General features: G+C 46.4%; 1 protein-coding gene across 1 annotated transcript in view; it reads left to right on the top strand.

Annotated features, from left to right (window-relative positions):
• Window positions 1-25308, top strand: part of ABCA13 (ATP binding cassette subfamily A member 13) — a 326881-nt gene extending 301573 nt beyond the window's left edge. Inside the window, exons 62-65 of the mRNA XM_039235661.1 lie at window positions 6158-6250; window positions 21503-21608; window positions 23063-23200; window positions 24661-25308. Of these exons, the coding sequence (XP_039091592.1) occupies window positions 6158-6250; window positions 21503-21608; window positions 23063-23200; window positions 24661-24759 (436 nt within the window). The 3' untranslated portion in view covers window positions 24760-25308. The remainder of the gene's footprint in view (window positions 1-6157; window positions 6251-21502; window positions 21609-23062; window positions 23201-24660) is intronic.
• Window positions 25309-25587: the final 279 nt, after the last annotated feature.

Here is a 25587-nt window from a genome sequence, read left to right as displayed (position 1 = left end):
AAAACGTATGGTACTGATCTATCTTCAAGTTCACTGATGCTTTCTTCTGCTACCCAGATTTGCAGTGGGCCCTGTAGTGAAATTTTCATTTCATTTTGATACTCCTCAGCTAAAAAAATTCCATTTGGTCCTTCTTTAAAAAAAAAAAAATAATTTCAATCTACTTCAGAAACTCTATCATAATTTAGAAAAATTCTTTAAACATTGTTTCCTTTAATGCTTTGAACATATATAGAGGTGCTTCGTTGAAGATTTTTTTCTGCTAAATCCAGCATTTAAGGACACCTAGGAATAGTTTGTGCTGACTGCTTTTCTTCCTGAGTATGGAAAACAATTTCTCCTTTCTTTTACAGGTTACACTTTTTTGTTGAAAACTGGGTATTTCACAAGTTTTAACAAATCGTAGCATCTCTGAATTTTGACTCTTCTTCCTCCCCAGAAGTTGTTGTTATTGGCAGTTTTCTTTTTTGTTTTAGTTTTGTTCTTCTTGGTTTGTCTGTTTCTTTTGTGTGTGTGTCTGTCTGTGAGTGTGTCTTTGCCTGGGATAAATCTATGAAATCCCTTTCCCCTGCGGTGAGTAGCTCCTGGTGCCGCCGTACAGTTTGCATGCTAAATTTTATGCTGACTTTTTAAAGCCCAGACACCTCGGCACCACCTGTTTTTCATAGGCAGAGGCTGTCCTCAGGCACCCGGACCCAACCCAGATTCTGTCTTCTGCCGGTGGGTCTGTGTGTGCCCAGGGGAGAACATTCCACTTTCAGGCCTCTTCATACGGCCCAGTCTTGCTTTCTCCAGGGTTCTGCTGGGCTCTGGATGTGCATATGGATAGTCTCTAGGTTCACGTGTGGCGTATGGTTGGCAGGCCCTCTCTGACCTCTACTGCATGTACGTGCGGCCTCCGTAGGCTAGGCCCATGCCCCAGCCACAATATCAGCTAGTATAGCCCCCCTCAGGCCAGATGCTGGAGCTGTCGGCCCTTCTTGTTTGCTGGGCTCTATACAAGTCACTGATGTTGACAGTGTTGCCGGGCATGGGCCCCAGGTGAGCACAGAGAAGCTTCCAGTCCTCGTGGGCTCCCCTGCCCTGCTAGCAGCTGGACGTCGTAAAGCTGGCCGTGGATTGGCACCCTTCTTACCCCAAGTGCAGCCGTGTGTCAATTGTAAGCATTTCTAAGATTCTTGCATCCCTATAGTCATTTTCCAGCATTCCAGAATGGTTGTTTTTGTTCATTTCATCCAGTTTTCTAGTTGATTTTGGGGGGAAAGATTTGCCAAGTTTTTCACTCGGCCGTAGCCAGAAGTCCTGCCCTAGCCTTTTGTCCTGGTTCTGTTTCTTTCCAGAAAATTAAACGCTACACTGAAATGTAATACATTTGGCAAATCCTCTACTTTCTAATATGCATATGCTTTTGCTTAAAATGATCTCTGGCTGTGCCAATCCCAGAAACTCTCTGCATTCTTGTATTCATTATGCTGGTGTTTGTTAAGCCCTCATTTTCCTACTGGAGAAACACGGGTCCCGTTAAAAGTCCCTTGTAATATCCATATTGCATATGATTATTGCAGACTGCCCTCAGAAAGACCACATGTCACTATAATTTCTGTCTTATGTCCTCCCGTTCATGCGGTTTCACATTAACGATGTGTCCTCATTTCTATAAATCTGGCCATATTCATGCAACACAAAGGTCTAAATGACTCACGATTAATGGAGAGTGCGGCAGCCGGTGATGGATTCTGGGCTTCAAAACCAGCTGCCTGCAACTGAAAAGTCTCCAAATAGCACAGTTTCCTCTTAACTTTGAGGTCCTGTCTCTGTTCCTCTTCTTACTCCTTACCTAGAGGACCATGGAAGAATTATGGGGCAGGAAACTGAGGTTAAGAACGCTGTTTGCCATGGACTCACCAAGAGGAGTTAAACTGAGTCTAGCTGAGAACGACCAGAGTGCTTTTGCTCACACATCAAACCCTGACTTGTGCTGTAAGCACAATGCTAAGCCCTAAGGGGTTTAGCACCACCTGACCAGAGTTCTGTTCCAGTCAGCCCGATGCCCCGAGGGAAGCACGGTGTTTGTTTTCAGAGTAAATCATCAGAAATTATATCTCTGATATAGATAGAGCACCTGGCGTTTGTACGTTCTTCCTGATGCTGAATATCCTCAAAATCTCTCCGTCTCTGCCGTCTGGGCAGAGATGTCATGTTGAGATCTTATTTGTGTGACAGCTAATAACAACTCCATTGAAATGACCAAGTCATCCCTCCAAGGCCTTAATTAAGATCAGTTGTTATTTGGATCTCTGCTCATCAAAGCTGGTTAAGGATGTAATAGAGAAAACTTCACGTTCAACCGCTTTAATTAGGACATCTGTGTTGCACTCATAAAAATTTTAAACTGGAACTTATTTTTTTTATAAGCTTTATTTTTTTTATATATTTTTATTTATTTCTAGGAGAGAGAGAGAGAGAGACAGCGTGAGCAGGGGAGGGTCATAGAGAGAGGGAGTCACAGACTCTGAAACAGGCTCCAAGCTCTGAGCTGGCAGTCAGCACAGAGCCCGACGCGGGGCTCGAACCCACGAACCGCGAGATCATGACCTAAGCGAAAGTCAGACGCTTAACCGACTAAGCCACCCAGGCGCCCCTAAACTGGAACTTACTAAAGAAATAGAGACAGATATGTTTGCACAAAAAGATTTATAAAGCATATTTTAAGGTGCCTGGGTGGCGCAGTCGCTTAAGTGTCTGACTTTGGCTCAGTTCATGATCTCACGGTTCATGAGTTAGAACCCCACGTTGGGCTCTGTGCTCACAGCTCAGAGCCCGGAGCCTGCCTCGGATCCTGTGTCTCCTTTTCCCTCTGCCCCTCCCCTGTTCACACTCTCTTTCTCTCTCTCTCAAAAATAAGTAAACATTAAAAACAAAGATTTATAAAGTGCATTTGGAATGTTAATAGCACGCATTACTTAGATTCCATGTTAAACTATTACAACAAAGACCCCAAATTACGGTAGCTCAGATCAGACATGTTTCTTCTCTCCTCCATTAATGATTCATGTTGGTGGGCTGTGCTGGAGCCGGAGGTCATCCAAGGACGCCGAGTCGTTCCACCAGTTCACTTACTCACTTGTGAGTTTGCCTCATCTTCATGGTTGAAATTGACTTTCTAGTCCAGCTCATGGAAAGTAGAAAGAACCCGAACCCAAGGCAAGCAGCTTGCCTTATTTTGACAAGACCCAGAAATTGTACTACTTGTTGACCTGAGTTGTCGCACACCCGCCTCTAGCTGCGTGGAAGGCTGACCGATATAACCTTGATCTGAACGTACCATGACCTAATGAGCAGACCATTTTATGTCCATTCTGTAGTAAACATAGTACATGATTCCTCTAGGGGATTTGGTTAACACATCGTGGTAGAAGGAAAGGAATTCTACCATTAATATCACTTTTCAAGTATTGTCAAAGTCAACCTTTTCGTTTGTTTTTCCTTCCCTTTTTTTCCCACATTCATGTGCAATTTTCCCAACATGCACTGCCATTTTATCATTGCTATAGCATTACTCTTTTTTCCTTTGCAATTAATGGAGTTTAGGAAACCTCATTTGAATGGCTGTTTAACACACGGATGCACTCCCATTTACTTGAGTGTCATATTATCCTATTGTGGAAGTGGTTTCTGGATTTTTATTATTATAAATAACTTGTTATATGCATTCCTATTTTCTGTGTTTCCTAAGGTAAGTTCCTAGAAAAGAGATTAGTGCCAAATTGGGTTTTCAGAAAAGTCATGCCAATTTTTCACTCCCACCAACAGTATAGGAGGTTAGGATTGTTGAGATGATGTTTTTAACTTTGCAGGTATTTTTTTGATCTGAGAATTCATTGGGATTTTTTTGGTTTTGTTTTTGTTTTTGTTGTTTTTTTTTTTTTGCACTGCAGATGGGAGAAACATTTTCCTATGCAACAAGCAAAGGCACACTTGGCAAATGCCTTTGTGGCTGGAAAAGAATTTTAAGCTCACTTATTTGATGGTTAAGTTTCTAATTTGTCAGCACGTGTATTACCTGTGGACAGTTGTTGGAATAGTCTCTGTATTTGCCCTTCCTCCTGGATTGCATTTTTATAGTTTCTTTTTTACACTAACAAAAATGGGTCTTTATACTGAATGTATTGGGGCGCCTGGGTGGCTCAGTCGGTTAAATGACCAACTTAACCTCAGGTCATGATCTCATGGTTCGTGGGTTCGAGCCCTGTGTCAGGCTCTTGACAGCTCAGAGGCTTCAGATTCCGTGTCCCTCTTTGTCCCTTCCCTGTATGTGTCCTCTCTCTCTCTCTCTCTCAAAAATAAATTAATGAACTTTAAAATACACTGAACGTATTAACTCCTATGCATTGCATTTGTTACAGGTTTTTTTTTTTTTTTTTGAGTTTTTTAATTTATTTTGAGAGACAGAGAATGTGAACAGGGGAGAGACAGAGGGAGAGGGAGAGAAGGAGAATCCCAAGCAGGCTCATATCATGACCAAAAGTTGGCCCCTTAGCCCACTGAGCCATCCAGCTTCCCCTTCCTAAAAAAAATTTTTTAAGTTTATTTCATTGTAGTTTTTTTTTTAATGTTCGTTTGCTGCGTTTTGACACACTTGTTAGAAGTTTGCACTTTTGTATTGTCAACTCATTTTCTTTCATAGTTTCTGCCATCGCTGTTATGCTCAGGAGGAATGCTCCCATCCTCCCAACACTGATGTCTTTAAGATGTGAACGCCTCACTCCGCACGGTGTTACCTTGTTCTTGTGATCTGCCCTGTACCTCCTGAGCCTTACCTTACCTTATAATGCCTTACATGAATTATCTGAGCCTTAGAACAAATATTAAATAGTTTCTGGAACACGTCTTACTGTTCTTCGTGTTAACAGTTTTTCTACCTCTCATTAAACAATTGTGAAGATATGCTTTATAATTTTGACTGGCATTATACCATAACCTTATAATTTGTTATGTTCTATATAATTCTATCACAAATTACGAATATTACATATTGTTTTTTAATTTTTTTTGATGTTTATTTTTGGGGAGAGAGAGAAAGCTTCAGCGCAAGTGGGGGTGGGGCAGAAAGAGAGGGAGACACAGAATCCGAAACAGGCACCAGGCTCCGAGCTGTCAGCACAGAGCGCAACAGGGGGCTCAAACTCACGAACTGTGAAATCATGACCTGAGCCAATGTCGGACATTCAATCGACTGAGCCACCCAGGCACCCCTCTTTATTACATATCTTATACCGAAATAATATTATATAATACTGCAAACCAAATTATGGTTGCAAGTTACAATGTCATTTGTTATATTTTATTTTATATTATATGTTATTGTAAATAGAATTCACATTTATATTTTATATAAAATTCATTTATTACATTTTATATTCATATCCTTCTCATGTTTTATATTTCTACGGACATATACTAATACTATTTTATATTGCAATAATTTTTATATCATAGTAATATTCATTTATAATAGTTTTCTTTTTCTAAAATATATTCAGTCTTTTCTTTCTAGTGACACATCTTTTTATTGTTTCAAGATTTCATTTAGGTTTATTAGTAGATCTTATTGCTTTTTTTTAAATAAAATTTGCACATTTTCTGTGAAGGTCACTTGTTTTTAGTTTATATTTTCATGCCATTGCTAACAGCTTCTCTCCTGATAACCATTGCTCCTCAGATAATGAAATGCTGCTAAGTTTTGGTCAATTGTGTCATTGGCTATCTACATAAAACATCTTTTTTGTTTTATTTTATTTCTTAAATGTTTATTTATTTTTGAGGTGGGGGAGCAGTGAGAGACACACAGAATCTGAAGTAGGCTCCAGGCTCCGAGCTGTCAGCACAGAGCCCGACACAGGGCTCAAATCCACTAACTGTGAGATCAAGACCTGAGCCAAAGTCGGACCCTCAACCGACTGAGCCACCCAGGGGTCCTAAAACATGCATTTTAATAGTGTTTTCTGGGCGTTTCTTGAGGTGGTATATAGAAAATTCACTAATTTGTGTATAGAAAATTCACTGACAACAGTAGTGTTTTTGTCTACTTGTCGATTGGACCATTCGGTGTCTGGAAGGCGCCCTTCGCTCACGCGTGTCCTGCCCTTTCCCCCAGCATGGAGGAATGCCAGGCTCTCTGCACAAGACTGGCCATCATGGTCAACGGCAGCTTCCGGTGCCTCGGTTCCCCTCAGCACATCAGGAGCAGGTACGTTGTCTGTATGTGTGTGTGTGTACATGTATTTCTCTCCTCGTCTGTTTGCCATGTTATGCAGTCGTAACAGGTGACACTCTCCATCCAGAGTGTTCCAGCCCCTCCTGCGGAAGAAGGGAGTGGGGGGCTGAGGAGTCGGGGGGCTTTCGGGGCACCAATCGCGATTCGCCCACCAAGTTCACGGGCTTCTTCCCGGAGGACGGGCACTCGCGGTGTGACAGTCACGGTGAAAAGGGGACAAGAAATGTCCTCGCCGATACAGGATACCTCAACAGATGCTTCGACCCCTGTATCCCTCGTCCGGGGGGGCCGGGGGGCCTGTGTTACCCACCACCCTCCGTGCTGTAAAAACGGTCTCCTCGGATTCAGGACGGGAAAGCACAGTTGTGGTGGTTGATTTTCATGTGGACTAGTAAGGACTAAAGTTGTTCCTCTGCGTCCTCAGCCTTTAGGTTTCTTCCCCCGCTAATTGTGTTTCCACGTCTTCTCTGTGGACTTTTCGGAATCTTAATGATTTTGCTGTCAGTTCCTATGAGCATGTTTGCATCCTGGCCCCTGTTTTTACATTCAGTGTCCCCTACGCTGTTCTCACAGTTTCGAATTTCCTTTCAACTCATCATCTAATCTGGTGTTTCTGATACAGAATAATGTATTAATATGCTGATAAATCCCTTTCCACTTTCATTTATTTATTCACTGTTTTTTTTTTAAATGTTTACTAATGTTTGAGAGAGAGAGAGAGACAGTGAGAGCCAGGGATGGGCGGAGAGAGAAACAGAGAGAGGGAGACACAGAACCTGAAGCAGCTCCAGGCTCAAGCTGTCAGCACAGAGCCCGACGCGGGGCTCGAACTCATGAACTGTGAGATCATGACCTGAGCCGAAGTCAGATGCTGAACCGACTGAGCCACTTAGGCGCCCCTATTCACTGTTTTTTGAAGTTGGAATTTGCAAGCCAAGATTTGCTAAGTAAATAGTCATATGTATTAAGTTGAAGTATTTTCATCTCCTGGAGAAAACCTCAGCGAATGCTTGGTTCGCCGGCCTGGGGAGGGAACATGCATTTCCCAGGGCCGGAGAGTTGGTGCTGCAGGGACAGCCACCCTCACTGCCGCATGCGGCTCAGGGTCAAGCCCCTCGTCAGACCAAACCCGCTGGATGGAAAACTGTTCTTAATATGTGCTCTGCTCATGTTTAATAAGTGTCATCAAAAGAAAAATAGTATTTCACACTGCCTCACCTTTATGAATGCTTGCATAAAGTTTTATAGCCCGTGCCTGATTGTTGGGTGATTTATGTCTGTGTTTTGCTACTGGCCTCTCTCAAGGGGGCCACAGGAACCTGGCCCAGGGACGCACAGAGGAAGCATTAGCCTCCAGCCGTGTGGTCTCCGTGCTCCACAGGCTACCTCACTTCTGGTTTCAGCCCCGATGATGTGGCACGTGATCGAGGGCGGATTGTTAGTTATGTGGACTGTAGATGACATGCAGCAAGAAGTGGCTTATGGAGGAATCACCAAAACCCCGAACCTTAATACTAAAGTTGGTATTTTCCTGCAACAGTAAGCTGATTACCTATGTTTCCATAATCTGAGTAAAAAGTAAAGGGCTCATCACGCCATGGACCCAGGACTTCCCAGCCTCCGTGCCAGCACAGGCCCTGTGGCCAGGGGGCTGCGTGGAGTGCGTCTGCGGACTGTGCCTACTCTGCGCACAGCCCATGGGCACGCTGGTCCCAGTGCATGAGGCACATGTGACACACTGTCCTTGCCTTCAGGCCTGTGGTCCCCGACCCAGCCCGGATTCCCTCCCACTGTCTGAGGTCTCCAGCCCGGGGACTAGACATTCAGGTTGTGCTTGTTCACGCAGCTCTGTGTGCAGGGCCGCTGGGCGCTGCGGCCTCAGGCAGTTTGTCTGAGCGTCCCGGCTGGGGATGGGTCGCTGCGAGGCCAGGCGAGTGTGCAGCCTGTGGAGGGGAGCCTAGCTCAGGCCACGTGTGGTCTGCGGAGAAGCTGGCACTTAGGAGTGGGGGGGGAGGTGCAGGAGGAGGTGCGGAGGGAGCGGCAGGAGGGATTGTCTGAGGGGCCGTGAAACCCAGAACTAAGCCCTCGGAGGTGCGCGTTGCATGCAGACAGTGTGAGAGCGCCGCAGAGGTGTCCCCCTTCCCCCAGCAGGTACGCAGGGACCTGATGGGAGGAGTCCTGGCCGTCTTGTGATTTGGGACTGAGGACATTGGAAAGGAGTGTGGAGAGAATGAAGGCAGGGCAGGGGTGAGGGAGGCCCTGGGGAGGGGGGTGAGGAGGTAACTTGGGACACAGCCGGGTTTGGGGTTTGGCGGGCTGTCTCCAGTGTGGGTTGGAACCGGGAGCTTAGGGGTTTCCCAGTGGAGATGCAGAAGGTGGGCGTGCCAGGGTGGGGGTAGGGCTTGGGCGGGGAGGTGTCTGCCTGATGGGGTAGCTGAGGCCAGGGGCTGAGGACCCGAGGGCAGGTGGGGCGGAGCCTTGGGAACTCCCTCCTGGAGCGGCCCTGCCCTGAATCCCGTCTTCTTGCACCCATGCACAGCGGGCCTGGCCAGTGCCCAGCACTCCCCTCCCTGTGCCGGCACCTTGGTTTCTCTTCTTTGGCTGTTCTCTCCCGCAGCAGACCACTCAGCATGCTGGCTCATGATGTCAAGAGACATCGTGGCTGTAGAGCGTCCTAGGCGCCAGTTCTAAGTGCATCGTTAACTGGTTTGCTCCTCATGACAGTGCCCTGGGGTTGCTGCTATTATGACTCCCCTTCTGCAGCTATAGAAAATGTGCTCAGAGAAAGATTGAGAGTTTTCCCCACTGGTGAGCAGAGGACCTGGAATTGGAACGTGGCCATTCTGGTTTGCTTTGTTCTGTGGTGCATGTATGTTCTCACAACAACCCCCATTCAGTACGCAGAGCTGGCATCCCAGGGCAGCCAGTGAGAGTTCTGAGCCACCAGCTTCCTGGGCCTGCACCACGCCTCCCCCCAAGAGAGCACGTCCCAGGGTCACAGGGAGGTGCACTGTGTGCTTGTGTCTGCACCGCCAGCGCTCTCCTTTTGCCCTTCCCTTGGCTATCAGTTTCTGTCTGTCAGGTCCTCAGTGGGGCTTCACAAACTGCTGTTCATTCATCATCCTTGTTTTCCTTTGTTTCTGTTTCCAAGAAGGAGATTTGCCTCTCTCTCAATTGTCTGTCTTCTTTCTGTTTGGCAATCCTGTGATCTCCTTCCCTTCTGAGACCTTCCTCCAGGATTTTTTTCTTCTCATATTTCTTTGATCTTCTCCATCAGTTATTTTTTTCTTCTCATATTTCTTCGATCTTCTCCAACAGTTATTTTTTCTTCTCGTATCTCTTTGATCTTCTCTATCAGTTATGTGCCATGTCCATCAGTTAGTAACAGAACATCAGACACACTGATGTACGCATATCCATTGATTGAAACATATTCATTTTTTGCATACAATAAAAGTCCAGAAGTATCTGGTTACTGGCGCTGGTTCCATGGCTCAAATCTATACTGTTTTCTTGTTCCCATAAGGGCTGCTGTAGCTCCATCCATCACACCCTCGTTCTAGGCAACAAACAACAGGAAGTGGGGAAAGGCTAGAGGAGCATGTGTCCACTGTCCCATCTTAGAGCAGCTGTCTGTAAGTCCCACTTGGCCACCTGCTCTTAAAATGTTTTGTCAGTCGTCCTGGTGACTGGGATGCCTGAGAAATGTAGAATTTAGATGGGCATTTTGCCACTTAGATAAAGTTAGGTGTCTGTTAAGGAAGAAGGCAAGGAAGTGGCTGTTGGCTGGCTGTCTACAGTGTCCCGTTGTGCTGATTGGACTCTTTCTTCAGTTGAAGGTAGGTCATTGAGTCGAACAGTCTGTGCCCTGAGGCTTCCTTTGCAGGACTGTCATATGATATTTCTAAGTTTATGTGTGAGCCATAATCGTGTGTGCACACGCATGGATGTGTGTGTGTGCACTGACCAAGGAAGCAGAAGCAGAATAGAGGCAACCTGATGGCCAGGAATGGTTGAGCCAGCCTGTGTGTGCACCGATATGCCATCCCTGGGGAACTGGGGGTGCATTCCCAGATTCTCTCCCTGGCAGAGCTGGAGCATGTCTCAAGAGCCCACAGGCTGGGGCACATTCATGACCCATAACATCTGCGTGCTGCACCTGCTCGCTTTCCCCTGACATGGGACCGACAGCAGCAGAAAGGTTAAGTCTGAGCATAAGAGTAGTCCTTCCCGGGGAGGGAAAATAAATATCACTTTTGAACCACAGAGGTGATAGTTTGAAGAACACTGGACCACTTTCCTGGCGGGGAGGGAGGACAGGGCTGTTTATGCATTCAAAACGAAACAAAACCAAAGCTTTAGAAATAAAGAAAATCCTTAAGATCGTGAGAACTATTATTTTCTTGAGTTGTCCAGCATGCAAGCTTTACGAATCAGAGATAGTACTGGGGTAAACTTTGAAGGATGCTCTCATCAATATGTTATATAGGATTATATAGGATTTGTTCGTAGATTTTCATTTTTTTTAAAATTTTTATTCATTTTGAGAGAGTGAGAGAGAGTGAGAGAACAAGCATGGGAGAGGCAGAGAGAGAGGGCAGGAGAGAATCCCAAGCAGGCTCTGGGCTGTCAGCAGAGAGCCTGAGTTGAGGCTCGATCTCACAAACCGTGAGATCATGACCTGGGCTGAAATCAAGAGCCGGACACTTAACAGACCTAGCTGCCTGGGTACCCGTGTAGATTTTCCTCAAAGAGATAGAAGACAGTATAGTGATGTTTGAGCTCTCCAGCTACGACTCCTTGGGTAGCTGAAAATTAACACGTCACCATATGTGACACCATATTCTTCAGCGTGGCAACTTTCATTTAATACTTTTATAAAACATTGCTATGAATGTCAAAGCTTAGATTGAGGTGACATCGCCACATAATAAACTGGCTCATTTAAAAATGAAGTAGCTAATTCGATAGGTTTCTGTCACCTTCACAAATGGGGAAGGAGGTCTGTACACAAGCACATACGGTGGCTTCTGCTGTGACGTGCAGCTGTGGGGTGGTTGGCTGCTGAATTCTCTTCTGCTTTTTGCTTCCTTTCAAAGCATCACATAATTCAACCACTTCTACTCACCACTGAATCAACTATCTTTACCAGGAACAGCTCTTGTAAGAGAAACAAGCTAGCTGGCTTTTATCTGCTCGGCGTGTGCTCACAGGCTGATATGCGTGATGCGTCATTCGCTGGCTTCCACGGCATTGTGTTGTGTGAGCACAGACTGTATTGCTCTGATGCTCTTACTGGGAGGAGCTTGTGATGTTGTTACTGGGAAAGGCTTCTGATGCTCTTACTGGGAAGGGCTTCTGACACCATGAGTCTCTTACTGGGAAGGGCTTCTGATGCCCTGATGCTCTTACTGGGAAGGGCTTCTGATGCTCTGAGGTTCTTACTGGGAAGAGTTCTCATGCTGGACATTTCGATTGGATGTGTCTGGTCTGGAACATTCAGATCAGGAGCAAATGTCACCCAGAGATGTCACTTTACCAAAGGGGACACTCTGCTTTCTAATATGTTCCGTTAAGAACACACAGACAGCAAAGGTGGGAAGTAGAAGTGTTTTTGAGATATTCAGGCTCACACCCTGACTCCTGCCTGTTCACGCACACTGGCTACGTGCCTGTCTTACAGGAGACGGCAGCGGCATGGTCCCTCTGTCAGTGAGCTTGCTCTAGGTCAGACAGACACACACATAAATGGAAATGCAGCCCAATGTGGAAAGTGCCCTAAGACTAGTGAACGGGCTGCTTGGGGGTGCAAGAGTCTTGAAATCTGGTGGTGAATAGTCACAACCCTAACAATACGTGCTGAACACTCCCAAATCAAAAATTGTGTGAGAGAGACCTCAAGTGCCATGAGAAGGTTTCCAGGCAGGGGTGAGGAGGAGACAGAAGTGGAGGCATCCCACCCTGGTCTTTCCCCAGGCAGCTACTCGATGGTGAGCACTTTCCTGCTGTTGGAGGAGGCACAGAAGAGAGACAGTGCAGGTCATGTTTGCTGTGCTTGGCTGTGATATGGGGTACAGTGGGGTACAGGTCACAAAGTGGATCATATATCCAGAGACCATCTTTGGGGAGGTTTTAATTCCAGGGTAAAAGACTGAGGCAACAGGGGCGCCTGGGTGGCTCAGTCTGTTAAGCATCTGACTCTTGATTTTGGCTAAGATCTTGACCTCTTGTCTGGGGGCTGGTAGAGGGCTGGGCATGTGTTCCGTAAGGCAGAGGGGCCCTGGGGTCTGCCTGCCACTCTCCACCACCGTGGGAAGCAGGAAAGCAGAAACTGAGTCCCTCGGCTTTGATTGTGTTGGCCAACTGAGGCCAGGCTCTCCTCCAAGCTGCGGTGTCTGTGTACCCCTGACCCCACGAGGGTCATCTGCCCTGTGCGCTCCGCAATTGCCCCGTTTCATCCTTCTCATGTAAATAGCTATTACAGTCCCCACCTTCACTGGAAAGAACCCCAGCGCCACAAGTGAGGTGGTTGGCCAAACACACAGTAACTACTGTAAGGAGCAAGTTTCAAAGTGTGCACCTCAGTCCTGCTGGTGTTTTCTCAGCTCACTTTACCTTCCCGGGAGAGCCAGCATGGGGGTGGTTTGATGGCATGGAAGAGATTTGGAGCCAGACCTGTAACAGCACCATGGGGCTTTGAGAAAGGTATTTAACCTCTCTGAAAGCTGGTTTTCCCCCCTTGAATGGGGACAGTAATGCATATTTTATAGTCCTTTGGAAAAAGGTGGCAGAAGACACCAGTTGTGTTCCCATCTGCTACTTTCTCTTCCTCCGAGATCAATGTGCGGCTCATTCCCTGTGTTTGAGAGCCGTCACCTCTTCGGGTAGATCTCCAGGATCTAGTCTGCCCATTTGCAGAAGCAGATGTTAGCTGGCCACGTGGCCACTTGGAAATAAGAATGCATTTCCCAGCTCTGATGACTGCTACAGGTGACCAAGGAGATGCAGAGGGAGAAGGGTCTGCAGCTTTAAGTGTATGGATTTGTGTGTTGTGGGGGTCGTGACATTGCTTTTTGTGCCCTGTTCTCCCTTGCCTCTGACTGAACGCAGACGTGATGGTTAGAACCACTGTATTCCTGAGTCAGTGTTGGTAGTTTTTGTCTTTCTAGAAATGTGTCCATTTCACCTGATTTATATAATATATTGGAATACAGTTGTGCATAGTATTATTCTATAATCCTTTTTATTTTTGTAAGGTTGGTAGTAATGCCTCCTCTTTCCTTTCTGATTCTAGTAATTAGGAGTCTTTTTTACTTGGTTAATTTAAAGTTTGTCAGTTTTGCTGATTATTTAAAAGAACTAGCTTTTTTGTTGCATTTCTCTATTTTTTTTTTTTTGCTCTATTGCTTTTCTTTTCTCTAGCTCATTAAATTCCACTGTAATCTTAATTATTTCCTGCCTTCTTCTTAAGTTTAGTTTGCCCTTCTTTTACTGGTGTCTTAGATGGTAGATTAGGTTATTATTTTGTGATCTTTCTTAATTTTTTAATATAGTTATTTGAAACTATAAATTTTTCTCTAAGTACTGTTTTAACTGCAGGCCACACATTTGGTACTTTGAGCTTTCATTTCCATTTATCCCAAAGCATTTTCTAATTTTTCTTGTGATTTATTCTTTGGCTTATTGATTATTTAGGGGATTTTGTTTAATTTTTCGTTAATTCTATAAAGCTTTTCCGTAATTTATTTCTAATTTCCTATCCTCATCAGAGAATGTGAAGTTTGCTTTATGACCTTCTATACAGTCTGTCCTGAAGAAAGTTCCATGTGCACTTGAGAATAATGTATATTTTTCTGTTGTTTGGTAAGGAGCTCTCCGGATGGTTTCTAGGTATTGTTGGTTTCTAGTGGGTTGTTAAACTTTGCTATTTCTGCTATGGTTCAATCTTTCTCTAGGCTGTTCTACCCATTACTATTATTTTTTTTTTAATTTTTTTTAATGTTTTATTTATTTCTAGGGGAGAGAGAGAGACAGCGTGAGCAGGGGAGGGTCAGAGAGAGAGGGAGTCACAGACTGAAACAGGCTCCAGGCTCTGAGCTGGCAGTCAGCACAGAGCCCGACGCGGGGCTCGAACCCACGAACCGCAAGATCATGACCCAAGCGAAAGTCGGACACTTAACCGACTAAGCCACCCAGGCGCCCCTACCCATTACTATTATTATTGTTACTATTATTTTAAATGTTTATTTTCAAAAGACAGAATGCAAGCGGGGCAGGGGCAGAGAGAGAGGGGCACAAAAGATCCAAAGCAGGCTCTGCACTGATAGCAGCAAGCCCGAAGTGGGGCTCAAACTCACGGACCATGAGATTATGACCTGAGCCAATGTTGGGCACTCAACTAACTGAGACTCCCGGGTGCCCCTATCCCATATTATTGTTAAATTGTCCATTTCTGCCTTCAGCTCTGTCGTTTTTCTTAATGGTATTTTGGTGCTCCGTTCTTAGGTGCAGATATGTGATAATTGTTATATTTTCTTGATGGAGTAACTCTTTTATCATTGTAAAATCTCCCTTTGATCCTTCAGTAACATTTTTTGTTTGATAGCCATCCCAGCTTTGTTCTGGCTGTTGTTTCCATGACACAACTTTTTCTATCCTTTTACTTTCATTCTGTTTGTATCTTTGAATTCAAGGTGTATCTCCTATAGATGGAATACTGTGCATTTTTTCTGGTCTAACAACTTCTGATTTTTGTTTGATTAATCCATTCACATTTAATATTATAGTTCAATTATTGATATAGTTCAATTATTGATAGTAGTTAGATTTTTTAAGTTTTATTTATTTATTTTGAGAGAGAGAGAGGAGGGGGAGGGGCAGATAGAGAGGGAGAAGGAGAATTGTAAGCAGGCTCTGCGTGGTCAGTGCAGATCCTGACTTGGGGCTCAAATTCACAAACCATGAGGTCATGACCTGAGCTGAAATTAGGAGTCGGATACCTAACCAACTGAGCCACCCAGGGGCCCTGTTATTAGTTAGATTTGCCCTTTCGTCTTTGGTTTCTATAGATCTCACATTACTTTTGTTTCACTCTTTCTCCTATACTGCTTATTATTTGTTTGTATTAAGTGAATAGTTCTTTTTTTTAAATATTTAACTCTTTGTTTATTTTTGAGAGAGAGAAAGAGAATTGGGAAGGGGCAGAGGGAGAGAGACACAGCATACAAAGCAGGCTCCAGGCTCTAAGCTGTCAGTATAGAGCCAGATTCGGGGTCTGAACCCATGAGCCATGAAATCATGACCTGAGCCAAAGTCGGACACTTAACCGACTGAGTCACCCAGGTGGCCTTTTCTTCCAACATCTTCTAACACAGCATCTTAATTTCTTGGTGATTTTTTCCATTGTACCTATATTTTTTGTTATATCCTTAGAGGATGCTCTGGAGTTTACCATATACAACCTAACTCATCAGAATTAGCTTCAGATTTAAGCTAACTTAGCTCCAGTGAGATATGAAAAATGTTCAATATCACATTCGTGACTCTTTGTGTTATTATGGTTATACACGTAACATTTACCAGTGTAACCAGCCCAAGAATAAGTGTCTATAATGATCTTTGCATATAGTTTTTTACGTATTTCTGTCTTTTAAAGAAGCTGTTACAAAGCAGGAGAGCAAGTATATATTTATAGCTTTTGTTGTAGTCCCTTCCTTATGTAACATTCCTGGCTCTCCTACCCTTTTCTTGTGGATCAAAATTATCATCTAAAGCGCTTTTCATAGGTGGACACAGCTTTCCTTTTGCTTCCTTTGGGCCGTTAACTGGCATGTTGACTGCATTTTTGTGTTATAGACCCAACAATACAACACACATTTGTTTATATAATTGCTTTTAAAATCAGTTGAGGGAAGAAAGGATAGAGGATACATGTTTTTATTGTCAGTTATAATTATATAGTTAACCTTTTCATGTGGATTCGAACTACTATCCAGAATTCACCTACTGTCGGGCTGAAGGTAAGTTCTTCGTCCAGTATTCCTTGGATGGAGAATCTGCCCATTAACTTCTCTCAGTTTTTTTTACCTGGGAATGTTTTCATTTTGCTTTTATTTTGAAAGATAACATTGTGGATATAGGATTCTTGGCTGGCAGTTTTATGGGGGTTTGCGTTTGTTTTTGTTGTTTGTTTTTGTTTTTTGAGTACTTCAAGTGCTTAAATGTAATTAAATAGTAACATTGCAGTGGGTTCTCTTCATTATTTCTGGTGAGGAGTGTCCATTTCATCTCGTCCATGGGGTCTCCCTCTCATCTGAGGCTCTGCTCATTCTCCTTCATTCGTTTCTGTCCATGTTCTGATTACATAACCTCTATCAATCGGTTTTCCAGCTTACGAATTCTTCTTGTGCAGGCTCAGACCTTGGAGCCTTTTGAGTGCATTTTTTATTTCATCCGTATTATTCAGCTCCTGAGTTTCTGCGTGCGTCTTCGTCACAGTTTTTGTCTCTTCTCTGACAGTCCGTATTTGACGCGACACTCTTCTCGTACCTTCCTCTGCTTCTTTAATTATGACTTCTTTCAGTTCTTTCAGTTCTTTCAACGCATCTATAATCACCACTCTGAAGTCTTTGTGAATCCACCATCTGGCTGCTTTCAGGAGCAGCTCCTGTTGCTTACGTTCTTGTTTCCTGGCGTATGGGTCATGCTTCACTGTTTCTGTCTATGTCTATAATTATTGGAAACGGAGCATTCTGATGATACATTGCAGCAATTCTGGGTATTGGCCTCTCACCTCGGGCTTGTTACGGTTTTCCGCTTGTTTCCGTGCTCAGTGACCCTTTGGATGGCTTTGGCGGAGCCCGTTTCTGCCCCCACCACCATGTGAATAGTCCAATGAGGCTTCTCAGGGGGGCAGCCTAGGGCGTGCCCACAGTCACCCCAGAAGGTGATGGAGCCTTGTGCCTCACTCCTTGACCACACCCAGCTGTTAGCCTCTCCCAGTGCTACTGATTTCAACAACATCCTGGGACATAAAATGCTCAAAAGCAAAATCCAATCGAATTCGGGTTTCTTTGAACCGACGCTTCCCACGGCCCGTGTTTGAGCTTTGCTCTGGCCCCACGAGGGCTCCTTCTAGTGTGTTCTTCCCTAGTTCTCTCCGCACACCAGCCGGTTGGCCCGAGTGTACGGCACACATACCCATGTCCCCCTCGCCTCTTACTACAACTGCTACTGACTCTATGGATCCTTCTACCTCGAGCAGAAGTTGTCTCCCGTTACTCGGAATGGAAATCATGGCATCAGGATTTCGGCAGCGTGGCTAAGGGCCGCATTTATATTCCTACTTTCTCTTCCAAAATGAAAAGGAAAACAAGAAGGAAATGCCTATTCATCAAGACCGTGAGATGTAGAAAATCGCCCATAATACTGTCAGCTTTCAGAAGGGTATGCTTCACCCACCTCGATTCTAGGGTATCTGGGAGATGAAGGAGGAGCTTCAGAGAGGACCGAGACGTGCAGGAGACCAGATGAGCGAGCACATCTTACTTTTATGATCTCAGTGCCCCGGACACACAACGGGCCGTGTTGCCTGCTTGCCGTGCTGGAGATGAGGCCACCTGTTTATCCCTCCTGCAGACGTGGCTCTTTCTCCATGCCTTCCAGCGATGCCCCTCAGTTATTCCAAGAAGAAAGGAAGTTCTAAAACCATGTAGAACATTTTGCTATCCAGTGAAGAAAGGAATATGGTTGTGTCTGCATCAGACTCCAGTAAGGGATATAGTGCGTTCATTACTTCCTCAGTAGGACCTGTGCTCCCAGGCAGAAGATTCCTGGCCTAGAGGAGCTCTGTCATGACAGCCAAGGCACTAGAAGGGAGCTCACATACCTGGGGGCATACGGGGATGGCGCCCCGATTCCTCAGCAGCTCAGTGAGGCCCTCCCCACAAAGCCCCCACACCCTGAGTAGGTCTTGCACTCTGAGCAGCGAATACTCGCATTGAACGCATGGAGGAAGCGTGAGCTGGTGTGGGTCACAGAGGAAGGCGCCCATTGCATCATGGAGACCCTAGTGGACTGAGTTTGGCTTTGAATGGGGGACATCAGCCTTGAGGCTGGCACAGGAGTACCTGATGTGAGAGTGGGGCAGGTGCGTGCTCCGTTAGACCCTGGGGTTTGCATCCACCCACTGGTGTTGGGGCTGTGCCAACCCCTCCCCGTGCCCTGTGTGGCCTTCAGCATGGCACCTGACCTCCATGCTTTTCCATTTCACTTGCGTAACAGAGAGGCATAAGTCCTAACACTGAGGTTCTTGGGGATTAAACAGGGCACCGGCTCTTAGTGCTTCACAACAGAACCCATATGCCTCATGCCTCTTCCCCACTGTGGGCACAATCGCCTCGAGGGCTCTGACAAGAGCATGAGGGAGCTTCTGGACAGGGGCTCACACAGCCATCCGCCTCCCGTCTGTCACCCAGCCACCCTCCTCACCCGACCACCATACTCTGATAGAGATCAGGCTCCTAAAACCTGCCCGTGAGTGTTTGATACCCTGGCTCCCAACTGGTTCTTCTGTGTTAATATTTATTGCATATGTTACGTCCAGTAGCAGAGTGTATTGGGACCAGAGTGTATTCAGTACCAGGGCTGAGCATCTTACAGGCACCTTCACCGGCAGACGACACTGTTTATTTATTTTCTGTGGTCAACCAACCTGCACCTGATGTCACATGATGGGCTGTTGAGGCGTGTTAGACCAACGACTGGACATATAAATGCAGGACCGTTGCTGCTCTGAAAGCCTTTAGACTAGAAAGCGCTCAAATCAAATAAATCCCTGAGGAGCTTGGATCATTGGCATAACTGTGTAGGTTACAGGCAGAAATGAGAAAGCCAAGCAAGCATAAATTAGGTTTTTGCATCATAAATGAATTCCATAACCTACAAGGATTCTCTTAGCTCCTGAAGACGACCCGCTTTTATACTTTTCTGTCCAAAAGTCTTGTTGACGACTCCAGAGAGCGACTCCAGAGAGACCCTGAGAAACTTGCCAGCCTATTTCAGGAACTGTTTTGTGTGTGTGTGTGTGTGTGTGTGTGTGTGTGTGTGAAATGTTTTTTTGTTTTGTTTTGTTTTTGTTTTTTTTCCTTAAAGAGCATTGTAATTCAGATCGTCTAGCATAAAGCTGGAAGTGACTTAGTCCAGAGGAAACTTCATTTTGAGAGAATTTTAGCTATCAGTATGTGTATGTTTATAGTGAGAATTTAGCATGAGTTTTTCAAAATGCACAAGCAACATGTGCCCACGGACTGGGGTTTCTGCTGATGGTGTGCGTGGATCCCCACGTACGTGGAAGAGTGAGGTCATCTGTGTGCGCTGTCCCCTCCCACCTTTGTGCTTTATGTCCTGCGTGCTTCCCATCTGTGTTCTGATGGGTTCATCTGTGTTTCCCGAATACACGTGAGCTCCTTCACACCAAAGCAGGTGCTGTTCCGTTTGGGTCCTGTCCTGTGCAGAAATTAATTTCACTGGGTACGTATTTCCTTACTCACTCAGTGCCAGACACGGTCCTGGCTGGTTTCCAAGGAAATCATTCAGTCCCCTGACACCCTTAACAGGCTGCTGGTGGTGTTACTCGTTCCCTGACATGAAGACCTGATGCCCGGGTCCCATGTCTGGGACACGGAGGGAAGGGATGTGTGCTAACCCAGCCGGCCACCGGGGCTCAGTGTCAGCAGCGCACATGCTGTCAGACTCATAAGAAGGACCAGATCAGAAACACGCCCGTCCTCCGCTGTGCCCCCAGGATGTGACTTCCCATGCAGACACGATTCTCCACATGATGCACAGAAACACACCGCCATGTGGGAGGCTGTGATGAAGGTGGGGTGCCTGAGCCGGGTGAGCTGGAGACCCAGTGGGTGGGCCCTGCTCCCCAGCACAGGAGGAGTGGGCAGGACTCACACTCCTTCAGAAAGTCTCAGGGCAGCCCTCCAGGCCAGGGGTGCTCCCTCGCCTGTTTTCATCTCTGTTCATCGGAGTCCTCAACAGCCGCTCAGCCACGAGCGGATGAGCTCGAGACCACCAGCCCTGAACGATGGGGGACACGGGGTCCACGCTCACATCTCGGGGGAAATTTGAAGTTAGGGCAAGAGCAGGAAATCGGAACCCAGACTAGGATCCCGGGTGCTCCGTGTCCCTGAGCAAAGTCACATTATCTTGGGGTTCTTTCTGCAACAGATAGATTTCATCTGAAAAATGATTTGACTGTAAGCATGTTAGGGTCAACCTCACTTACAACAAATTTACTTAAATTAAGTGTTACATTTAAGCAAATGAAGGTGCTTGTAAAGGTTTGGGCATGCCATCAGGTCTGTTCATTCATTCATTCATCTGTTCATTCATTCATTCAATTCATCGTTATTAGTTCTGGGTACTTGGGATAGTTACATTCGTGAACAAAATCAACAAAAACTGCTATCTTCATGATAGAGTCACGTTTTTGGTTTTATTCCATGGATGTTTATTGAGATGCTGTTATGTGCCCAGCACCATGCTTGGCACCTGGGATAGGTAGTAAAATCATAAACGTATTTTGGGAAGCCCCATCAACTCTTGGAGGCAACAATCAGAGATCGCTCTGTGGTGTGGACGTCCCCACCCGTGTGGCTGCCCGGACACGGAGGAGCGACCGTCCACAGCTCCGCAGTGTGGAGAACCGAATCTCCCACGCAACAATGTCCTGTGGTCACTGCAGCTGCTGGGTCAGGGGGCCCCGGGGAGGGTTGTTTTACAGGACGAAGATGCAAACACCCAGCTGATGACTTGGGCGCTCCCGGTTGCCTCTCCTGTCCCACACTTCATCACCGAAGACCCGGGCACAGCGCTGTTTCTCAGGATTGGTCTTCCGCCCGGCTCTCACGTCTCAAGCTCAGCACTTGCTTTCAGTATGCGTTCAGCTTCCCTTTTCTACCGAATAGGCATTGATCCCAGGATTTGCTGGTTTTGTTTTTAAAGCATAATCCGTGTCTGTGTCAGTGGATGACAGGAAAGGGCATAACTGAGTTATAATTAACTTCTGAGTACTGTGTTTTTGAAAATCCAAAATCTCCCATTGATTTGGCATAGTGACTTTCTTTTACTGGAGCCCTACAGAAATGGACTTGGAGGTTGCCCATCTTACATCCAAATAGTTGTAACTGTATTATAATTTCATTTAACTTTCAGGTTTGGTGATGGCTATACAGTCAAGATCTGGCTCTGTAAGGAAACCAGTCTACACAGCGCGGTTTCTGACTGCTTAAAGCTCCACTTTCCAGAGATCCAGTTTAAGGTAGTGTTAATATTCTCCATGGCTTCTTTGTTGGCAGCATAAGAAATCTGAGAAGGGGCGCCTAGGTGACTCAGTCAGATAATCGTCCAGCTTGGGCTCAGGTCATAATCTCATGGTCTGTGAGTTCGAGCCCCATGTCGGGCTCTGTGCTGACAGCTCAGAGCCTGGAGCCTGCTTTGGATTCTGTCTCTCTCTCTCTCTCTGTACCTCCCTGCTTGCGCTCTGTCTTTCTCTCTCTCAAAAATAAACATTTTTTAAAAAATTTTAAAAAGGAATCTTAGAAGCACATTTGCCTTCTTCCCTGTCTTACTTCTGTTCTGTGATGAGATCTCGCCTGCTGTCTTAGCTTCACCGCAAAGCCGAGGCCGCCCCTCCCCACTGAAAATGGCAGAGGGCAAGTGCATATTGCTTGGCCCCTGTGAAGGGTGATGCGCCCATCCGGCCGCTTTGCTGGGTCTCCCCAAATGGCCTGTGGGTACGTACCCCGTTACCCGTGGACCCCGGCCATGTTCCGTTCAGGAAGGAAGGATTGTGGCAGGGAATTTCCTCCATGCGTTTGCTGCGGGCTTTATAGGCTTGGTGTTTTCCGCATTATTTTCATGAGGAGTGGCCTGTGCTCGGGATCATAATCCTTCACGAACGGGATGGGAAGCATGGTCCCGGGACCGGCAGTGTGTTTGTCACCGGCGAGCTGGTGCGGTCTGCAGGGTGTTAAGGCCCAGCCCACTGAATCCAGGTCGGCATCTAAGGAGGTGGCGAGGTGATTCCTACGCACGTCAGCATGTTAGAAGCACCGTGCATAGTATCTTGGATAACTAGGGGATCCTACTTTATCATACATTCTAATGGGCTCTGGTCTGTAAGATAGCTGTCACTCATCTACTTCAACAAGAGCCACCGAGCAAAGCCAGTGATAAACATGCTGTACAAGGTCATTCGTGCCACAGTACGGCCCCAGACAGCCTGAGGACACACTGCGGTTATTCCACTCTGCACATACGTCAGCAGGGGTCGGAAGGTTTACTCTCTCACCAAGAGTTGCTCCGCTAGCTAATGGCGAGGACGACAGGGAGCTCTGCTCCTATCCCAGCCAAGTTCAGGTCCTCTGGGCCTCTCCTCATTCGACAGTAACGTCCTGCTTCTCAGCTAGCGCTCCGCACCTCCTTACCCCTGGAGAGCTCTTACCCCCGTGTGGCAGGTCGGGGGCGGCGGGCATAAGGGGCAAATCGGCGGCTCACCCTGAGGAGGCCCCTCTACCGGCTCTGCCTCAGAACAAGGCGTCATCAGTACACATGCACCTGAGACGCTCAGAACGGACCTGCGCACCAACTGGTAGCTGGGTGTGTGGTTTGAAAAGAAAGATCATTTACTTAGCGGTTAAATATGCCGCGATCAACTTTGTGTGATGGCGGCCAATCGTGTGACACAGTTTACCGGTTGCCTTTGGCTTTTAGGGGCAGCGCCTTAACCTGCTGGAATACCATGTCCCGAAGCAGTGGGAGTGCTTGGCCGATCTGTTCAAGGTTCTGGAAGGCAACAAGGCCTTGCTGAATATCCAACATTACTCCATCAACCAGACCACTTTGGAGCAGGTATTGTGTCTCAAACACATCTGAGCGCCGCCCCCCCCCCCCAGCTGATTTTAATTGTTTATTTTTTTTTAATGTTTATTTGGTTTTGAGAGAGGGAGACACAGAATCCGAAGCAGGCTCCAGGCTCCAAACTGTCAGCACAGAGCCCGATGTGGGGCTTGAACCCACAAACCTCAAGATCATGACCTGAGCTGAAGTCAGACCCTTAACTGACTGAGCCACCCAGGTGCCCCCCGCCGCAGCTGATTTTAAAACTAGCCAGATTACTTCTCCTTGAGGTCATTCTTTCCTTAAACTAATCACTGGGTTTACAACACAGGATGGTGAGTGGTAGTTAAGAGGTTTGTTTCTTGTCAGCCCTCCACTTAAGGTACATATTTGGGGGCGCCTGGCGGGGCTCAGTCGGTTCAGCATCCAACTTCAGCTCAAGTCATGATCTCACGGTTCATGAGTCCGAGTCCCACATCTGGGGCTCACTGCCTCAGCATAGAGCTGCTTCAAATCCTCTGTCCCCCTCTTTCTGTCCCTTCCCCACTTGTGCTCTCTCTGTCTCTCACAAATAAATAAATCTTTAAAAAAAGATGGGGGCGCCTGGGTGGCTCAGTCAGTTAAGCATCCAACTCTTGGTCTCAGCTCAGGTCAGGATCTCACGTCTTCCTGGGTTTGAGCCCCACATCAGGCTCTGCACTGACGGTCCTGAGCCTGCTTGAGATTCTCTCTCTCCCTCTCTCTCTGCCCCTCCCCGACTTGTGTTGTCTCTGTCTCTCTTCTCAAAATAAATAAATAAGGGGTGCCTGGGTGGCTCAGTCAGTTAAGCATCCGACTTCGGCTCAGGTCATGATCTCACGGTTTGTGGGTTCAAGCCCTGCATCGGGCTTTTTGCTCACAGCTCGGAGCCTGGAGCCTGCTTCAGATTCTGTGTCTCCCTCTCTCTCTGACCCTCCCCTGCTCATGCTCGCTCTCTCTCTCTCTCCCTCTCTCTCTCAGAAAGAAATAAAAACATTTAAAAAATTTATAAAATAAATAAATAAACTTAAAAAACAAGGTGAGTATTTAGTAGCATTTCTGTAGACAAGTACGGTGGGTACTCACCGGGGAAATCATGCATGTTAACCTTCCTTTCTTCGTTTGCTTGCCTTCCCAAATGTCTAAGGGGACGGCGGGCACTCTAAGTGGGCCATAGCAGACTTTGGGAAGCCAAGTGCTTGCTTCCCTAGGTGTCAGGATGTAGAATTAAATCTCAACTTCATTCTCAAGCCATTCTCGTGGCCTCCAAAATCTCCAGGTGATCTAATAATTGTCCTCAAAGGACTCACCTGGATACAGTGGTTCCTGGGAGGGTGGTGTGAATGGACAGTTTGTGGTTTGGGGGGAAAGTTGGGCAATGCTTTGAGAAGACGTCCCTTTGAAGAGGTCTTGTGTTCTCACACGTTAACAATGGTTTTCATCCTTTCGTTCAGGTATTTATTAATTTTGCAACCGAGCAACAGGAATCCATGTCACGATCCACGCCGGCTCCGCCCACCGGCTCTTACCAGCCTGATCACCTGCCTGTCTAAGCTCCAGAGGAGAAGTTTCGAAGAGGAATAATGGCTTGTCCTTTGTTAACAATTCAGCCTGGAGGACCACAGCGCCTGGGCTCCCCAGCGGAGCTGGGCGGCCGGCTCCTGGTGGTCAAATCCATCCTCTCCTTCATTTCCTCTTTGCAACTGTCTGTTAATGAATAACCAGCACCCTGAAAGATTGGTTTTAGACTTTTAGGCAGTTCTCCTGCGTGGTTGGTCAAGCCAGGGAGGGGCCGGCTTCTTCTTGACGGGGCCATGAGGGAACCTAGGGTCCAAACGGAGACATCTTAGAGCGGGGAAGGCTCTGCCAGGGACTGTCCGTTCCATACATTTCACCGTACCTTTAAGGAAACTGAAGCAGCCAAGGCTAGGAACTTTCCTAACTGATTTGTTTAGGAAATAACAGCTCAGGCTGTTTTCCATTGTTGCCCTCTTTGACTACATATGCTTGCACGTGTCTAAATAAAAAGTCGAGGATTTAAATGCAATTTTTTTTTTTATAATACTAGATGTCATATGGTAGGACATGTAAAAATTGCCATTTTTTCTACAAAATTATTTTTTAACATTTATTCGTTTCTGAGAGACAGGAGAGAGCAGAAGCAGAGGAGGGTCAGAGAGAGAGGGAGACCCAGAATCTGAAACAGGCTCCATTCTCTGAGCTGTCAGCACCGTGCCTGATGCGGGGCTCGAACCCACGGACCACAAGGTCGTGACCTGAGCTGAAGTTGGACACTCAAGTGACTGAGCCACCCAGGTGCCCCCAAAACTGCCATTTTTTTCATACAAAAGATGCTTTAAAAAAATCAGAATTCAAGAGCT

Source organism: Hyaena hyaena, unplaced genomic scaffold (genome assembly GCF_003009895.1).
Source record: "Hyaena hyaena isolate Hyena2069 unplaced genomic scaffold, ASM300989v1 scaffold_101, whole genome shotgun sequence".
Classification (NCBI taxonomy): domain Eukaryota; kingdom Metazoa; phylum Chordata; class Mammalia; order Carnivora; family Hyaenidae; genus Hyaena; species Hyaena hyaena.
This window is presented reverse-complemented; position numbering and strand designations above follow the sequence as displayed.